The sequence below is a fragment of the Alosa alosa genome, chromosome 5, assembly GCF_017589495.1.
Source record: "Alosa alosa isolate M-15738 ecotype Scorff River chromosome 5, AALO_Geno_1.1, whole genome shotgun sequence".
In the NCBI taxonomy this organism is placed as follows: Eukaryota; Metazoa; Chordata; class Actinopteri; order Clupeiformes; family Clupeidae; genus Alosa; species Alosa alosa.
In genome coordinates this window covers 21882569-21899136 of record NC_063193.1, presented here as the reverse complement: position 1 = coordinate 21899136, position 16568 = coordinate 21882569, and the positions used below count along the sequence as shown (strand labels likewise).

The 16568-nt window shown below is 41.1% G+C and overlaps 2 protein-coding genes across 4 annotated transcripts; one reads left to right on the top strand and one right to left on the bottom strand.

Annotated features, from left to right (window-relative positions):
* Positions 1-687: 687 nt before the first annotated feature.
* Positions 688-12203, bottom strand: ydjc (YdjC chitooligosaccharide deacetylase homolog). Of its 3 annotated transcripts, none has more exons than XM_048243943.1 (6): positions 12080-12187; positions 11176-11354; positions 10913-11069; positions 1921-2020; positions 1354-1531; positions 688-1253 (listed from the first exon to the last, which is right to left on the bottom strand). In XM_048243943.1, exons 2-6 carry the CDS (start codon positions 11337-11339, stop codon positions 893-895), a joined length of 960 nt encoding a protein of 319 aa, XP_048099900.1. In that variant the 5' UTR covers positions 11340-11354; positions 12080-12187; the 3' UTR covers positions 688-892. The 3 variants fall into 3 exon arrangements, with proteins under 3 accessions (XP_048099900.1, XP_048099901.1, XP_048099902.1); XM_048243944.1 differs by having other exon boundaries at positions 11176-11369; positions 12080-12186; XM_048243945.1 differs by having other exon boundaries at positions 1200-1276; positions 12080-12203.
* Positions 12204-13665: 1462 nt separating this feature from the next.
* Positions 13666-16079, top strand: sdf2l1 (stromal cell-derived factor 2-like 1). The gene is made up of 3 exons (XM_048243947.1): positions 13666-13926; positions 14615-14811; positions 15327-16079. Exons 1-3 carry the CDS (start codon positions 13749-13751, stop codon positions 15603-15605), a joined length of 654 nt encoding a protein of 217 aa, XP_048099904.1. The 5' UTR covers positions 13666-13748; the 3' UTR covers positions 15606-16079.
* Positions 16080-16568: the final 489 nt, after the last annotated feature.

Genomic DNA, 16568 nt, shown 5'->3' with positions numbered 1-16568 from the left:
CTTAGTTATACACTTATAATCGCACCAAACACACCCAACATTCTATATATAGTAGGAAACAAGCAGTCACAGTGTTTGACATGATACACCTCCTACTTACAGTATGTCCCTGGTATAACCAAATGAAATGTCATGACTTTTCTGAAACTTTCAATGAATTTACTGAATTCCATGATTTCTACAGGCCTAGAAATTGGGATTTTACAATTCCATGACTTTTCCATGACCGTGGGAATCCTGCTTTAGGTAGTTATTTTAATTATCCAGAATGGGATCTTTATTTAACCTGGCAATCATGATCAGTTATGGTTTAGTATGACCTAACATGTGTATAGGAAATGTGTGGCTTTATGGGAACTGTAAGAATGACAAAGGGTTCTCTTTAGAAGATACATTGAACAAAAACCGGTACACTCAAGCGTATGCCGATACCCCATATTTAATAAGACAAACTTAATTCAGATTCAGAGACATCAAACTTTCTTTATTCTTCATTATATCAATCAGACTTCACTCAGTTACCAACAATGACAGTTTAAAATTTCTGAAATAGCATAAATACTTTTTTTAGTCCCTACAAAACATATAAAATTACCAGATAAAAACATCTCATGGCCATAATCCACATTTGATTTGGACATTTCAGTCTCAGTCTCACTAAAAACAAAATGGCTACATGTGAAACATCCAGCTACTGTTAGGGGCACATGTCCCTTCATGGCTCAACTATCTGTTTCAGTATGAGGTTACAATATAAAATAAACGGTAGTGTCTGGTGCTTGACACCTCATGACTTCTCATTTAACCCTTATAATCAATCAAGATTTTGTTTTTAAAAACTGAGGTGATTTCTTCTCTCCTTTTTTTAAGTGTCTTCCAGTGAGCAGCAGGTTTAAAGATCCCTGAAGGCACAAAGCTGTATGCTCTCTTGCTTGTAATATGCCAACAGAGAGGGGTCAGTTAGAGTTTCCAGTTCATGTTGGCGATCCTCTGACTGGGAGAAGTCATCTGGACCTTGACCACACCCTCCCTCCAAAGGATCGCTAGGGTATCCAGGATGGACCATTAGCTCTACAGTAATGGGACGGTCAGTGTCTGGTGCAGCAATTTCATCAGTCTGTGTACCCGTCGAAGGTACAGTTAAACTGTTGGCGAGGCATCTGGCTCCAAGAGCATAACCTAAAGCCTGTTTAATGTTGGCTACCGACATATTCTCTCCCATGGTTGTCAAGCCCAGGTAAACATCTGGCCATCTATGACAAAACAAAAAGACAGACTATAAGACTACTTATGAAGAAATACTGGCATGCTAAATGCAGATGTTTACAAATCAAAATCTGTATAAACAGTAACCTGATCCTGTGACGACGGAAAACCTCCACAGACAGCAAAGCATCTTTCTGAACCTGGGTGTAAAAGTCATGCAGTTGGGGTGGGATGTTGGGGCATGCGTGAAGACCAGGCTCTACGGGAATCCGGGTGTAGCATATACCAAAGTCTGCAAGAACCTGCGCAAACACTTCTCGCACCTCTGCCTCGCCAAAAAATGTATGCAAAAATAAACAAAATGTATACATTTGTTAGTGTGTGACCTATATACTGCATAAATTACGTCCTGTATGGACTATTTTAATGTGATGGTTTTCAATGAATAGATTGAATAATGTTTAGAGATGTATGTTTAGCTGTAACCATTTCTGAACTGCACATAGAGACTATAGAAATATACAGATCCGGTTTTAACATCAGGAGGAAACTAAACACACACATGTGTGCGCACACTCACACACACACACACAAATGAGTTCCCTTGACCAATTTTTGAGGGTTTGACCAAACCACCATGTGTCTTTAAGAAACAAACAGCTACTACACAGGTGCTGTCCTGGGTAGGTGAGTTGGACTTTAACCCTGTGTTACCTGGCAGCACGTGCACGTGTTGATGGCCATCCATGTGATAGGGCAAGTGGCCGACGAGTTCACAGAAGCGCTTCACCTGAGCTCTCAGCTCCTGCTCAACCTGTCAGTCAGGGGAACACAACAAACATAATTAGAACAAAACAAACAGGTTCCTTATATCAAGTTACAGACCCTTGTGTTGACTGAACAGTAGCTCTACATCATGAGCACAGTGAAAATATCCATATCAGTTCATCTATTGGTGTTGGGTATGCTCTGCAACCACTAGACTCCACCAGGGGATATACAGTAAGTGGTTTGCTGGTCACTCTTATTTATCTAAACATACAGTGTATTTATAGACAACTATGTACCATTACCACATCATAAAATCATATCTCTTATACTATCCAAATCCCTGCCAAAAAAACATTTTTTTTTCCATGCCTTACTATACTATTTACTAACGTATAGCGTTCATATACCAGTTCTGCGTAGAAATATTTGTATTAATGTATTCTGGCAAATACATTTTAAACTTCTACAACAAAATTCCCTGATATTCCATGACTTTGACCCAAACATGATAAAATTCCCTGACTTTCCATGTCTGGATTAGACTTTCCAAATTTCCAGAAATTCCATGACCCATGGGAACCCTGAATATCTTACTAAGTTACACTGTGATAATATTTTTCTGCCATATCACTTCCCAAAGTTACTCAATGCTTGCCGTTAAAAGTGCTACATTTAAATACTCCGTTTACTGGAAAGTTTCCGGTTCAATCAGTCACATTCAGTGGGTGGGAGTGAAAGTAGTGTACATCATGGACATGAACATTTCACAACGACAGTACTCAGAAATGCAGACATCTGTCAGCGCAAATATTACAACAAGTTCTGAAAATTACCATCCCGAGGGGTATTTCACAAAGGCAGAATTAAGACATCCAAGATAAGTGATAAAGCGAGGTTTGACATAGCGTTGTCTGGTCATCCTAGCTCAACTCGTTTCACTAATGCCAATCCAGGATGAGTAGGAGCGACTATGTCAAGCCAGGTGTAAGTAATTCAGGATGTGTGCGCGTTCTCGTTTCTGCTCCAAAGTGCCCACGGTTGGAATAAAAAAGACGCGGAAAATAGCGTCATTCACACAAAGTGAACAACCGCTTTTGATATAGACTAACAACAGGGGTGAAAGTAAGCCGGTACTGGCCGGTACGGAGTACCACTAAAATATTTGGAGAGGGTACGCCGTACCGGAAAGAAAACTATACTGTCTCTGAAAAATATTGCACTTTCAGCATGACAACACAACTGCTAACGTCAAATTACCAGAAGCAACACGTTTCCCCCAAAATATATTTCATATACATCGTTCTGAACTGTATCTAAATTGTGTCTAAACCTCCCGTGCAACTGGACAGACAACGAGCAAGCTATAGCGCGCGTACAGTAGCCTAATTGCGCCAACGTGCACTGGTATCCAAAGTGTTTTAGCAGACGGACGTTTCTTGGAAAGTCTCCGAAATAAATAAAAAAAACATACACGCTAAAGAAAAATATGTTGATGTTTCAATAGCCTATTCTGGTTTTATGTGTGCAGTGTTTCGCTGGAGAGACAAGAGACAGACAGCGCGTGTACGGTTTAACGAGATCTTGCGCAGCAATAATGAAAGTGTTTTAGCGGACAGAAGTATTGTAGCGACCGGCTGTCAATCAGGGAGTGCCCGCGCTATGCATAACCCCGGGCATGCTCATGGTTGGCAGCCTGGCGAGAGGGGGGCGGGACCCCCGGAGAATATAGGCTACTGTTCGAGAAAGTTCTGCCTCTTTCGGTTCTGGGCCTGACACGGCCCGCTGTGTTATATGCTGCATTGTGTGCTTTGTGACAATAAACCAGTTCATGATAGTGAAACGCTACAGTATGTTGCAGTCTCCCAAATAAAAAGGCATGACTCAAAGAAACGTGTTTCATGATATACAGTAGCCTATATAAAAAAACGATTGGAAGTGGGAGCGAGCAGAGTAACTAGGCTAAATAAATAAATAAATGTTGAAATTAAGTGTTTGCAATTTATTCATAATCAAAAACAGATACAGGTGGGTTAAAGATATCTAGTGATACTAGAGTGATAAGAAGTCCTAGTGAATGCTTGATAAGTAGACTATAATACAGTAAATAAACAAACAAATAAATAATAAATAATTAGGCTAAGTGAAATTTTCGGCGCGCGCATTATAACTCTATATCATAGTACCACCAAGAAATAAAAACTACTTTCACCCCTGACTAACAATGAAGTAAAGTTATCCTTTTTGGAATGGGGAATCATGGCTATTTCTGTAAAACAGCAGAAGTAGGCGTGGTAGACCCACTGAATGCAAATTTACGTATGCACCCACGTGTGAGTGCTTCCTTGTCTCGGCACGCAACATCATTTAAGAAAGCGCTTGCCACTGCAAAGATGCATATATGATATACCTTAATATTATAGTTGAAAATACCTTCGAAAACTTGCCCCTCCACTTCCAATCAACTACAGTAGGCTATTCATCAAACATCTTAGCCTGGCTAGCGCCACCACTTCTCAATGAGACGTGGTCTGGGAACCAAACGTTCATTTTCTCGTATTTGAAAAAAATGCCCAGATCCGTTTGTTGGGTGCCACGGATGTCTATCAAATGCGTCTGTGCATAGCTCATCATCGCCTTGCTTTCCCCTGTTCTGTGATTGGTTCCCTATCTCAGGCTTAAAATTTGCTCCATGGTCTCCAGCCTGCCTTAGCAGCGTGAATCAAATCGCGCGCAAGGCAGCATGGGAACACCCAGGCTACAAACCAAAGATTGTTAAGGCGGAGCAAGATACTTCGTCGTAGTTCATGTCTATGGGCGCGAAATGGGGATCGAATCCTGTCTGCATAAAGAGGCGTGTCGATGACGTATTGACGAGCGTAAGTAGGGAGGGAAAGTAACAAAGATCCTTGATTACTCCGCTTGAACCCTCTCTGAAAGTAATCTCATCGCCATCTAGTGGTTGCGTTCCTAGAGTTTAGCAGAGTGAATGGGATTTTTTTTTTAGAAAAAATATATCTCGGTGCACATTGGGATCTTAATTTAATGCCTTTCATATGTTAGGCACTGGGGTCACCTCTATTGCTTCAAGTGGTCATACCTTATTTTTAGGATCAGTTGAATTGTTTTGAGTTTTTGTCGTAACATGGTGATAAGGAACTACAGCTGCATGTGACATGTGACGTCACATGTTTGGGCGCTTAATCTCTAACTGATCAATACGGCAATTTGCTTAACTGGTTTAACATGTTTTTGTAATAATGGAACGTGTGGTGATAACCTTTATGTCAGGATAACTGGTGTTGTGCTTCTACTCACATGAAGAGCTAGCTGTAAGTGTTAAGTGTCAATGCTAACCAGGCTAATAAACAAACCATGCTACCGTGGAGTAACGCTGAAGGGTAAAGTCAATGCGACTTCTTTTGTAGTTCGCTTATGAAACAAAAGGAGCCATTTCGATTTTCTTAAATAAGGCAAAATAGGGTCTGACATTTTCACAGTTAGAATATTATTACTGTATAGACACTGAAAAATATTTTTGGTGGATAACATCGCTGATTTGGCTTCACAATATTTTTTTAAAAATAGGTCTATGGGACTTAACATTGGAGCTGCTCTTCAATAGGAACGCAACCACTTGGGGCGCTGGTTTTCACTTTCCCTCCCTGTTGCAACCGGCCAACAGCAGCGGCAGAAATAACCGGCGCACACCTGATATAAGGTTGATTTTCTCCAGACTGGATTGCTCAAAAATGCTAAAAATGTACCTGAAATGTTCAGAAGGGTTTGAGGATCATGAAAATGTGCCCGAAATTCACATTCATAACTCTATAGAACCAAGACCTTAGCATAGGTGGTGAAATTCTGAGCTATGCCCATAGACTTCAATGGAGCAGTCGCTGCCTCTGCTCTGCATAAAGGGGGATTTTGATCCCCCCCCTCGGCGATCCGGGGTTCCCGGAAGTGGCTCCTGATGAAATATCTTGCTCCGCCTTAACAATCTTTGTACAAACGTCTATCAATAAAATAAGCAAACAATGAGTACCTAGGCCTAGGTTAATAATTATAAGGCTATCACAATTAAAATAATAACCATATGGTAGCAGGCAGACAATCTGTTTTGTTTTGTGAGCAAATACATTTAGCAAATAGTTTATAAATGGAATAAAGCTCCTTAAAATTAGCACGGAGGTCTGATGTGAATGACGGCTAGCTGAACCAATAAGACCACTTAATTACCATTAGAATTAACTTAGCTTGGCTGTTAGCCTGATCGGGACCAGGCTAGGTGCAGAGAATAAATCCCCATGGTAATTTATGTGCCATCTCTTTTGTGAAACCAAGTCAAGGCTAAATTCATCCAGGATAACCTAAAAATCCCAGCTTAATCCCTTATCTAGGTTTTGTGAAATACCCCTCTGGTCACAGACAAACAATACTTGCTTTACAACCAGAGGCGGTAGGCGGCTGCTTGGGGCCCCCTACCAGTAGTCTTAGTAGGGGGGCCCCCAACCAACCTAAAAATAAAAAAATAAAAACCCCTTATCATCATGAACGATTCTAAAGTATGGTAAATTGTAATAATATTCTTAAGAAATACTTAAAACATTGACGTAGTAGTTAAAATGTCCAGTTCATGGTTATGTCCCTACACATACACCCCTACTTCCACAATGAAATGGACTAGTCTGTAACGTATGCTATGCCGAAAAGATAAACACAAAGGACGACTGGGAAAGTGTTGACAATTTAGCAATTCTGTCGCTAGATTAAGTTTTGGCCATCCCTAGCGAGAGAAATGGCATCTAGCGACAAATTTGCTTATTTCTTGCAACGATGGCAAACTCTGTTTCGTTGTTGAAACGTCAGAAAATCTCCCCTCTCATGCCTGTTTCGTAGTGAATTAGGCCTACATCGCGACTTAAGCCCAAAGCGCTAGCCTACCCCACGATAATAAAAGTTACGACTGGCTTATGTGGTATCAGCCCATGTTATTACACGGAAGTAGATGTTCTATAAATCTAACAGCTCAGAAAACTTCACTGGAAGGTTCAGCAAAAACGACGAGAGCACTGACATGATGACAGGGAAACAGGGACATGCTTGCCAGCATCGTTCAACATGCACATTGAACAAAGGAAAGTAGGCTACAACTTCATTCACAAAGTAGATAGTTCAAAATCAAGCATACAAGTAAAAACAAGTAGAAAAACCTAGGCCTATAACATTTGTTTAGTCAATGTAGGACAGACTGTCGGCTGGAGTAGCCTAAAAAAACCAAACAATTCTGTCGGTCTGTCCGAGTGACATTTAAGCCTAGCCTAAATATATCCAAAATATAGCCATTGCCTACAATTGTGTAGGCTACCCTATGGTGAAATTATAATCAGATGTCATGCAGTGCAAAGCAGATGCAGCAGTTGGGAATAGGTTGGAAATGACTGCATTTCAGCCACCTGATGCTCGTTCTGGTGTATAAGATAGTACAGAAATGTAAAGTGTAGGCCTACCAATTAATATATAAGTATTAAAACAATTATCTCAATAAGTTGCCTATAATATGAGTAGGAGAAAAGCAAACAGGCGAAGGGGAATTAAAGGGCCATCACCGGGTTTTAGGTGGTGGTAGGGGGGTATGCAAATCACAAATGAGTGATTATGGGCCAGGTTGATGTGGGCCCTTGAGACCAACATACCATAAAAAGATTCTTCATCCTCAGTGCCACGGTTCAGGTAGTTATTTCAAAAACTGCTTTTTTGGGTTTGGGGGCCCAGCACGGGGAGGGCCCCCGGGATTGAAATTTTTCCGTAAAGTCTAGTGGGGCTACATACCCACCAAATTTCATGTGCACCGGTGTTTCGGTGTCCCGGGTATCGTTGACCAAAGATTCAGGAAGTAGATGACGGGAAAAAGAAAGAAAAAAAAAAAAACTTTGACAATCAAAGTTGGCTAGCGGTCATAATGAATGGAAAGACACAGTGATGATGAGATTTTGCACTCAACTGTAGCCTAGGCCTGCTAGTGGTGAGTCTGTTTATTTATGACTATAGTCTATTTACTTGTATTGTAGTCTATGCAACTATTCTATTAAACGCTATGTGCTAGTCTATTAAACACTATAGGCTATGACCGCTATGGTCTTGCACTATTTTCTCCCATGATCATATAGTTTCAGTTATCCAAAAAGGCTTGAAGGATGCTCTTTATTATATGGCAATTTTGGAAAAATAACTGATAAAAGTGGCGTGAGGTGACCCCCTGTCAGTGCTCATGCCCCCCCCCCACCCCCACCGGTTGCTCTCTGGCTCCAACCCTGGCAGGGGTTTATATTGGGATGTCTAACATGAGGGGTCAGCATACATATCTCATCTGTTGATTGATTATGGAAGGAGTCTCTTGCTTTCAGATGTTTTTCCAGGTAGTGTACAAGTGAAGAGATAGACGAAAAAGGCTTTTAGAAATAAGTATTTTGTAGTATTTTGAAAATACAAAAATACAGTATTTTATTTTGATACATTTTTAAATACCTTGGTGTCCACATTACTGAAGACTTAACATGGACTGTTAACACTCAATATGTTCTGAAGAAGTCCAGACAACGACTCTTCTTCCTTCGTCAGCTAAGGAAATTCAAAGTTTCTACATCCATCATGAAGGCCTTCTACACTTCAGCAGTTGAGAGTGTTCTAACTGGTAGCATCATCACCTGGTATGGGAACTCCACAGTTATAGATTATAGTACTCTGCAGAGAGTAGTGCGCTCAGCTGAACGTACTATAAGAACTCAACTCCCTGCTCTACAAGATATCTATTCCAGAAGAGTACTCCTAAGAGCCCAAAAGATTCTGAAGGACTCTTCTCATCCTAACAATGGATTAGTCACAAAGCCAGAACTGAGAGACTCAAGAGAAGTTTTTATCCCCAGGCCATCCGAACTCTGAACTCACACTATACTGACTTTGCACACATTCACTCCTCAGCACTCATGACCCCCCACACACACACACTACATGACTTTTAGCACTTTTACATCCCTCTCCCCTATGCTACAGACCCTTTATTTATTTTCTTATTTCATCACACGTCAAAACACACACACACACACACACACACACATACACATATCTGACTTTCTCCAACTTTTGCACATCTCCATAGAACTTTTTATTTATTATTTTTTATTTCTCCTCCATCTATCTACCCATGTCCTTGATTGTCTAGCCTTTCTGCCCCCCACCCCCATCCCCAACACACACACAAAAAAACACACACACTTACATCATCACTGTCATCACCTCACATACATCCAGCACACTGCTTGCTACAGTAACGGCTCCCACACACAGCGTGCATCGCGTTGCTTTAAATGGGCTCACGTGATCCGTTGCCGAACTGAATTGTGGGTCCGTCACAGCCGCTTTTCCCGCTGCTCGCTTGAGGAGTTCAGCTGTTGCTGCACCGACAGACGGCACCGCCAATCAAGCCAATCTACGGACGGCACCAACCAATCACATTATGGTTTTACTTCAAGTCATTTGCATAGCTACCGTCGGGAACACCCACTGGAATGCGTTGACGGAACGCAACTGTGTGTAGGAGCCTACGTACTTGCTGCACACTGCCCCCCTCCTCCCTACATACACAGCACATTGTCTTCAGGATCTTCTCCAACACACATCCTCTACATACTTACAGCACACTGCCCCACCTACCCACACACACACACTACACACACACACACACAGTCACTGCTCCACTCCCTCCCTCCACACACACACATCTTCACTGTCATCACTCACATACATCATACATACAGTACTCTGCTTGCAATAGTAAGTCCCTTCACCATACTTGCAGTACATTCCCCCCCCCCCTCTCCCCTACATACACAGCACACCATGAGGAAGCTTCTCCAACACACATATTGCACACTGCCCTCTCCCCACATACACAGCACACTATCCCATCTCCCCTGTCCTTGTTGGTGCCCCCCAAATCTCAATCCTCCCCAACCTTTCTATGCCCCTTTTTCTACTAAACCCCTCTTCTACTGCATTTTGCACCAAATAGGCTGACACCAGACATAATTTCACTGCATTTCTTACTTCCAGTAACTATATGCATGTGACAATAAACTTCCTTGTATCCTTGTATCCTTGTAACACTGGATTCCATACTTACAATTTTTTACCAGTATGTTGACTGCCCTACAAGAAAAAACAGGACAATAGACCTCATGTATGCAAACATCTATGCACAGAGAATCACAGGTTCAATCCCTGCCTCAGTCATTGCAAGCGCCTCTGATTGATTAATCACCACTATGTGGATACTGTTTTTAGAATTGATTTAGATTAAGTGTTAGTATAATTTGTATTTTTGTCATTTGTATTTTAGTATATTTTTATATATTGTATTAAGTCTTAGTTAGTATAATTTGTATTTTAGTATATTTAGCATATTCTTTATCTTCTACTGTCCTTACTGCTTAGTTGTGTTTTTATATTATGTACTTTAATTACTCTTTCTGCTGTTAAAGAATGTGTTTGTGTTGTATGTATGCTGCTGAGACCTTGAATTTCCCCTGGGGATCAATAAAGTATCTATCTATCTATCTATCTTGCCCATCCCTGACTATTAGTTTGTGTAGTGCTACACTTTGTGTGTTCTCTGCTTTCCATCTTCATTTTGGAGTAAAGAAGTGTATGCAGGGTTTAAAGGGGAAGGGTTTTTTCTCCTCTCCAACCTTTACTTTCCCGTAGATTAGCTTTACCTGCCTATCCACCATTCAGTCGGTAGGCTACATTTTTTTCGTTCGTTCTCTTTTAAAGATCGGATGGGGGGGGCATACAGACCTTCGCCTTGGGCCCCCAATTTGCTAAATCCGCCACTGTTTACAACACTAGATGTTTCAAAAACAATAAAACTAAATATTACCTCATACATGTTAAGTTGTCCGCTTTGTAAAACCTTTCGGAATTCTGTCTTTCCATGGAAGAATCCATCCTCATTCAGGAGCGTGGACCCTTTCAGATTATGAGACACTGGGGCACCTTCAGAAAGATTCGCATGTAGTCCAATGGGTATACGATGTCTTTGATAAACGAAACAGGGTTAAAGGAAATGGTACATTACGCAAAAGTTTGACGGTTGTATCAGCTGACACTTGTTGAGAGGTCCTCGGAAAAAGCTTGACTTACCTTTTCGCAAGATCTGCGGCATCCACTGCCGATGTGGCATTAACCAACAGCGACACATTTGACACACCACCGGACTGGAAACATTCCACTATTCCACGATTCCTTCTCGGACAATACCCAAAATCGTCCCCAGTCACTACCAGTTTGACTTTGGGCTGAGGCATGTTCGCTCAACTTGGCTGTAGGCGAAAGTGCTATCAATTAAAGAAAGAAAGACTGATATACTACCGGGCCGACAGCAGTTCAAGGTTAACTGCTAAATTACGCTGTGTCACAAAATTGATGTGAATACGTCCAGTGGGTAACCATATTAAGACTACTTCGACGTGAAAATGCACTGGCCAAGAATATCCATAATGATAGGGTATTCAAGTTATCTAGCTTATCCGCCTCCACCTATCGTAGTTTCTATTTATACTTGACCAATATTTGTCTTCAAAAATTCCGCTCACTGACAGCTCTGTGTGGCATGTTTACGTTGGACAAAGTGGCAACCTCAATGTCAATGCTAAATTGCTAGAGCAGATTAGCTAACCATCTGATTAGACATGTAAGAGCTGATTTATCTCCCTCTTTTCTAAGATAGCTAGTTCGCAAACTATGTTGGTTGCACTTGAACAGATTGAATGCATAGTGCCTCATATTTCTTGAAAAGGTTAGCCTACATCAATCCTTGCCGCGTGACAATTGCGCACGAGAGGTTGACTAACTTCCAACCTAACGCTAACCAATTTCCACACCAGTTGTTGGCATCGAGACCAAATCCAAACCTATTAATAGGACAGACGGACTGAATAAATGGACAGTTCCCAACTCTTTTAGCAGCACATTACATAAAACGATTAACTAATGCTTCACAAAACTATCACATATGTTATCGAAGCAAAATTATTACAAAACTCACCCATTTTAACACATATGTGCCATAAAAAACATGAACCTCAAATTCAGCTCAGGGCGCGTTTAATAGATTCTATAACTTCCTTTTCCGGGGTTTTACACCCTCTAGTGGACATGTACTGTACCAGAGTGTAGGCTCGCCGGTGTTTGGAACTGCCAACTTTATGGACATGTTATTTTACGTTTGGATAAATGTTGCTTTTGTGCCTTTTTGTGCCGTTCGAGGACGTCACAATTAACTGAACCTTCTGAAGATCCTTTGTCAACAACACAACATTCAATGAACAAAACTGTGGATGAGCTGAAGGGGGAATCATGCTGAAGTGAAAACTAGTCCTTGGCACTGACTTCCAAACCATTATTGGTTTGTCTGAGAGGTTACATTGGCTTGATATAACTTTGTAGAGATGGATTCCAAGGGTACCAGTGATTTTCATGTTACACCCAGCAGTCAGTGTAACTCATTCATGGTTGATGTATCTAACTCCGGTAGGCCTATCAGTTCTCTCAGACCACTGATTCTCATGGACGACAAGGAGTGGATTAATACTGAGGAGGATGATAATGTATCTAGTTCTGCTGCTATGCATGGGAATGCATCTTCTCCTCATAGCAGTGACCCACAGGCAGCTCAACTAGAAGATGAATTCAGGCAGTTTTTAGTGGAAAGGGGTACTTACAAAGAGCTAGAGAGGACAGTCTCCAGGGTCCTACTTAAACTCCTGCAAGCTAAAAGGGCAGATGGAAGTCCTCTCTTTGTTCTGAATACAGAAGAGGTTTCATCTACGGAAAACAACGGTCCTAGGCCTACTTCGGGTAAAAGCTCTTTATCACATAACTTCACCAATGAATCAGTTCCACCTTCACTTAAGAGGTCAGCAAAGAAGAGGATTCTGCGGTCTACTGGCACTACGTCAGATGGGTGCTAGTCAAAAAGTCAGAACAACTGTCAAACATTGGAGCATAAAGGGACAATGATTCCATCAATTCCAGTGGAGTGGCTTGACCAGGTCTCTCTTCAAGTTGTAATTTATCTGTCAGGTTCTTCAGTCTCTGTGTGCCAAGATTTGTTTCTGAGCCTAAATAGAGCAGTACTGATTGTTTGATCTTCATGTCCTTTAGACATCAAGTCAAGGATCTGCTGGGTGCAGTGGACACCTGTCAAGCAGACAACAAACAGACGCAAGCAGGACTTTGTCAGATATCCTGCAGTCAGCCATCATCAGTCTAACCCGCAAGACAAGAATAGAAAGGCATCTCTCCAACCAACTCGGCATAATAGTCAAACCTCCCATTGGATCCACTAAATGAGTTGCCCATAGCCTAATGCTGTGAGCAGTGCTGAAAATTACTATCTTTCTTGATGAAATAAATGACTCGCATGCATCTTCATTTTTTTTTTAACAGTTTATTCCTATTACATAATAGGCCTAGGCCTACAATGAAAAGTTTCTTGTCAATTTTGTGGCGTCATGAGTTAACTAAACAGTGACCAATGACTACGTTCCGTGTAAGTACTGAGTTTCCGGGTTGTGGGACTTGTCAAGCTATGATTGGTCTGAATTCTCCGGCGTTTGAATCAAGCTGCGTCCATTCACCATACCTCTAGTTGTGGTTGTGATGTGGCTAGCCAGCTAGCTAGCTGCCGAAACCAGTTGTACAGTATAGAGAGAATGGACCTCTCTCAAGTTATTCGCATTTTAATGAACTTACTTTGTCTGGTATTTATTTTTTCTAAAAGTGAAGGACGTGAACTAGACTCAAACTATGTTACATGTGGATCTCTCGTGAAACTACTGAACACCAGGCACAACGTCAGGCTACATTCTCATGATGTAAAATACGGATCAGGTAAGCTAACCAGCTGGCATAGCTAACGTTAACATTAGTTCCCTGTTGAGTTAGTTAAATAATTTCTGACTTGCTTGGTAAGTTAGTATTTATAGTGATGTCTATACCATCCTTCGTTGATTAAATGTCAGTTTTTCTACTGGGCTTGTCTTCATTGAAAGCAGTGGGTTGATATTTAATGAGCTATCTACATAGATGGGTCGTTACAGGCATTATGGCTAAACGTTATGACAGTGTATGTATTTTACTTGGATGTATAGCTGGCTAGCTACCCAAGATAACCATCAATAGAGCCATGTTTAGTGATCCACTAACGTCACGTGGTTTCAAATGGATTTTGCCATTTTATCTCCATGGTATTAGCAAAGTCCTGTAAGGACCATAGACATAGTTAATGGTAAGGACACGTTAATAAAGGCTCTGGTATTAGCATGAGCATGCTAGGATAGCGAGTTAAGCTAACTGCTGGAAGGTGAAAGTAATGCAAAGGTCTTTGTTATTGCTTATAGCAGTAATAGTAGCCGTTATCAGCTTCGTGTTAAACTGGCTTTCTGAATTGTCTCCGAGGTACCTGCCAAAGACAACGCCATGCAGCTTTTACCTTTTGCATGTTCCATGATAGGCTAAGTGTTGAAACCTAGCTAAAGCTCTGCATGTTAATTTGAGTTATCCATGACCATGACCACAGGTAGCGGTCAGCAGTCTGTGACGGGAGTTGACAGCGCAGATGATTCGAACAGCTACTGGAGAATCCGTGGGAAGCCCGATGTCCTCTGTCAGCGTGGATCTCCCATCCAGTGTGGGCAGCAAATCCGAATCACTCATATGACAACTGGCCGCAACCTTCACTCTCATCATTTCAGCTCTCCTCTGTCAAACAATCAGGTAAGGAGAAGGTGATGATGGATGGGCAGTGATGCTGGGCAACCACATAACTGGTTCCATGTGTAATGTTCAAAGATCAAAGGGAACGTGCCATAACAACAATACTCAAACATTGCCTGGCAACATTGTTCAAAAAGTTGCCTTGTGCATCGGTTTTACACACCTGTGTTCCTCCAGTCTTACAGAAACCAGTAGTCTCAAGTCTGTGTTCATTATAATATAGGCATGTATCATACATACTGGAGAAGGGAGATTGAGTTTCACAAGGACCACAGTGTCACATAGAACAAATAAAGTACAATAGTATTAGGCCCTAATAGTAAAAAATGTAATGAACAACATACAAAAACACTGTGCATACTTTGTGTTAATGTGCCTATAGAGGCTCCCCAGGTTACTATATCTAGAAATTAAATATAAATCTTTAACCTTTATTAATGCCCTACAGATTTCCCTTTGCACCCAGCTTTGTTGAAACATGTCAAGTGTTAATTTTTCTGTGGTTGTTGTTGAAGGAGGTGAGTGCCTTTGGTGAGAGTGGTGAAGGAGATGACCTAGATGTTTGGATGGTGCAGTGTGGAGGCACCTACTGGGATCGGGATGATTCGGTGCGCTTCAAACACGTGGGCACCGACGCTTTCCTGAGCGTGACTGGAGAGCAGTACGGTTCCCCCATACGTGGGCAGAGAGAGGTCCATGGGATGCACTCCCCCAATTATCACAACTACTGGAAGGTTATGGAGGGTGTATTTATTCAGCCAAGCAATGAACCGCTCCGACATGATGAGCTCTAATGACATCATAGACTGTACAGTTACATCAGGAACCAGAGATCTGAAGATTGTGTGTGTGTATATGTACTCATTTCTGTGTTTGTGAGTGTATAACTGTGTGTGTGTGAGCGCGTGGGCCTGTGCATGTAAGTATGCAGCTGCAAGAGACCACATGAAGTGTGAGTGTTTTGTGAATGGTTCCTTCATCCAAATTTATGTCGGGATTGTTGTGCCTACTTTTATATGTCTGAATGTATGGTTTTGGTAATGAGATATTTAAAATTTTCATTGGGTCAGATTTTGTTTTTTATGAAAAAAACTTGAACACAGTTCAAGGCAGACCCCAAGCTCTACAAACTGGTGAACATCAGGATGCACAAGGGAAGTTGCTTCAAATGGGTATTCTGGTGCCTTCATCCTTGGTTGGACTGTGAATCCATACCTTCCTTTGGTTTTTTTTCTTAGTTAAAAGGCACAATAAATATTTGGTTGAGATCAGTGTTTTGTTTCCTCCTTGCACAGTGGCATCCTAAAAGTTAAATTGTTTCTGGAAGTTGTTCAGTTTCTTACACATTCAGCATAAACATAATTTTTTTTAGAAAGGCATGGAGTTCAGAATGGGAGGAAAGGACTTTTATAAATTATGGTATTTTTCTCTGCGGATAATCATTGAAACGGCTATATGTTATGATTTAAAGAGGGTAAACAAAAAGAAAAATCATCTGACCTTAACTGGCATGTTATTTAAATAAATTCTGGTTTTGAGGGGTATCTGTCTTGTAGTTTACAATGACTTACATACAGTGGTTGATGAAGTACACAATTCCTTTACTTAAGTGAAAGTATAGATGAACTGTGTGAATTATTACTCCAATACAAGGGAAACTTGCCAAGTCCGATATTTACTTAATTGAAGTACAGAAGTACTTACTTAAAAAAAAAAAAAAAAAAAAAAACTTAACTATTCAAATGTACAAGTATTTT

Excerpts from the sequence above, each read along its gene's own strand:
- ydjc (XM_048243943.1), bottom strand. The coding sequence starts at position 11,339 with ATGCCTCAGCCCAAAGTCAAACTGGTAGTGACTGGGGACGATTTTGGG. Across the intron at positions 2,021-10,912 it reads GACAACTTAACATGTATGAG|GTTGAGCAGGAGCTGAGAGC; the intron begins GTAATATTTAGT and ends CCTGACTGACAG. Across the intron at positions 1,532-1,920 it reads ACACGTGCACGTGCTGCCAG|AGGTGCGAGAAGTGTTTGCG; the intron begins GTAACACAGGGT and ends TTGGCGAGGCAG.
- sdf2l1 (XM_048243947.1), top strand. The coding sequence starts at position 13,749 with ATGGACCTCTCTCAAGTTATTCGCATTTTAATGAACTTACTTTGTCTG. Across the intron at positions 13,927-14,614 it reads TGATGTAAAATACGGATCAG|GTAGCGGTCAGCAGTCTGTG; the intron begins GTAAGCTAACCA and ends CCATGACCACAG. Across the intron at positions 14,812-15,326 it reads CTCCTCTGTCAAACAATCAG|GAGGTGAGTGCCTTTGGTGA; the intron begins GTAAGGAGAAGG and ends TTGTTGTTGAAG.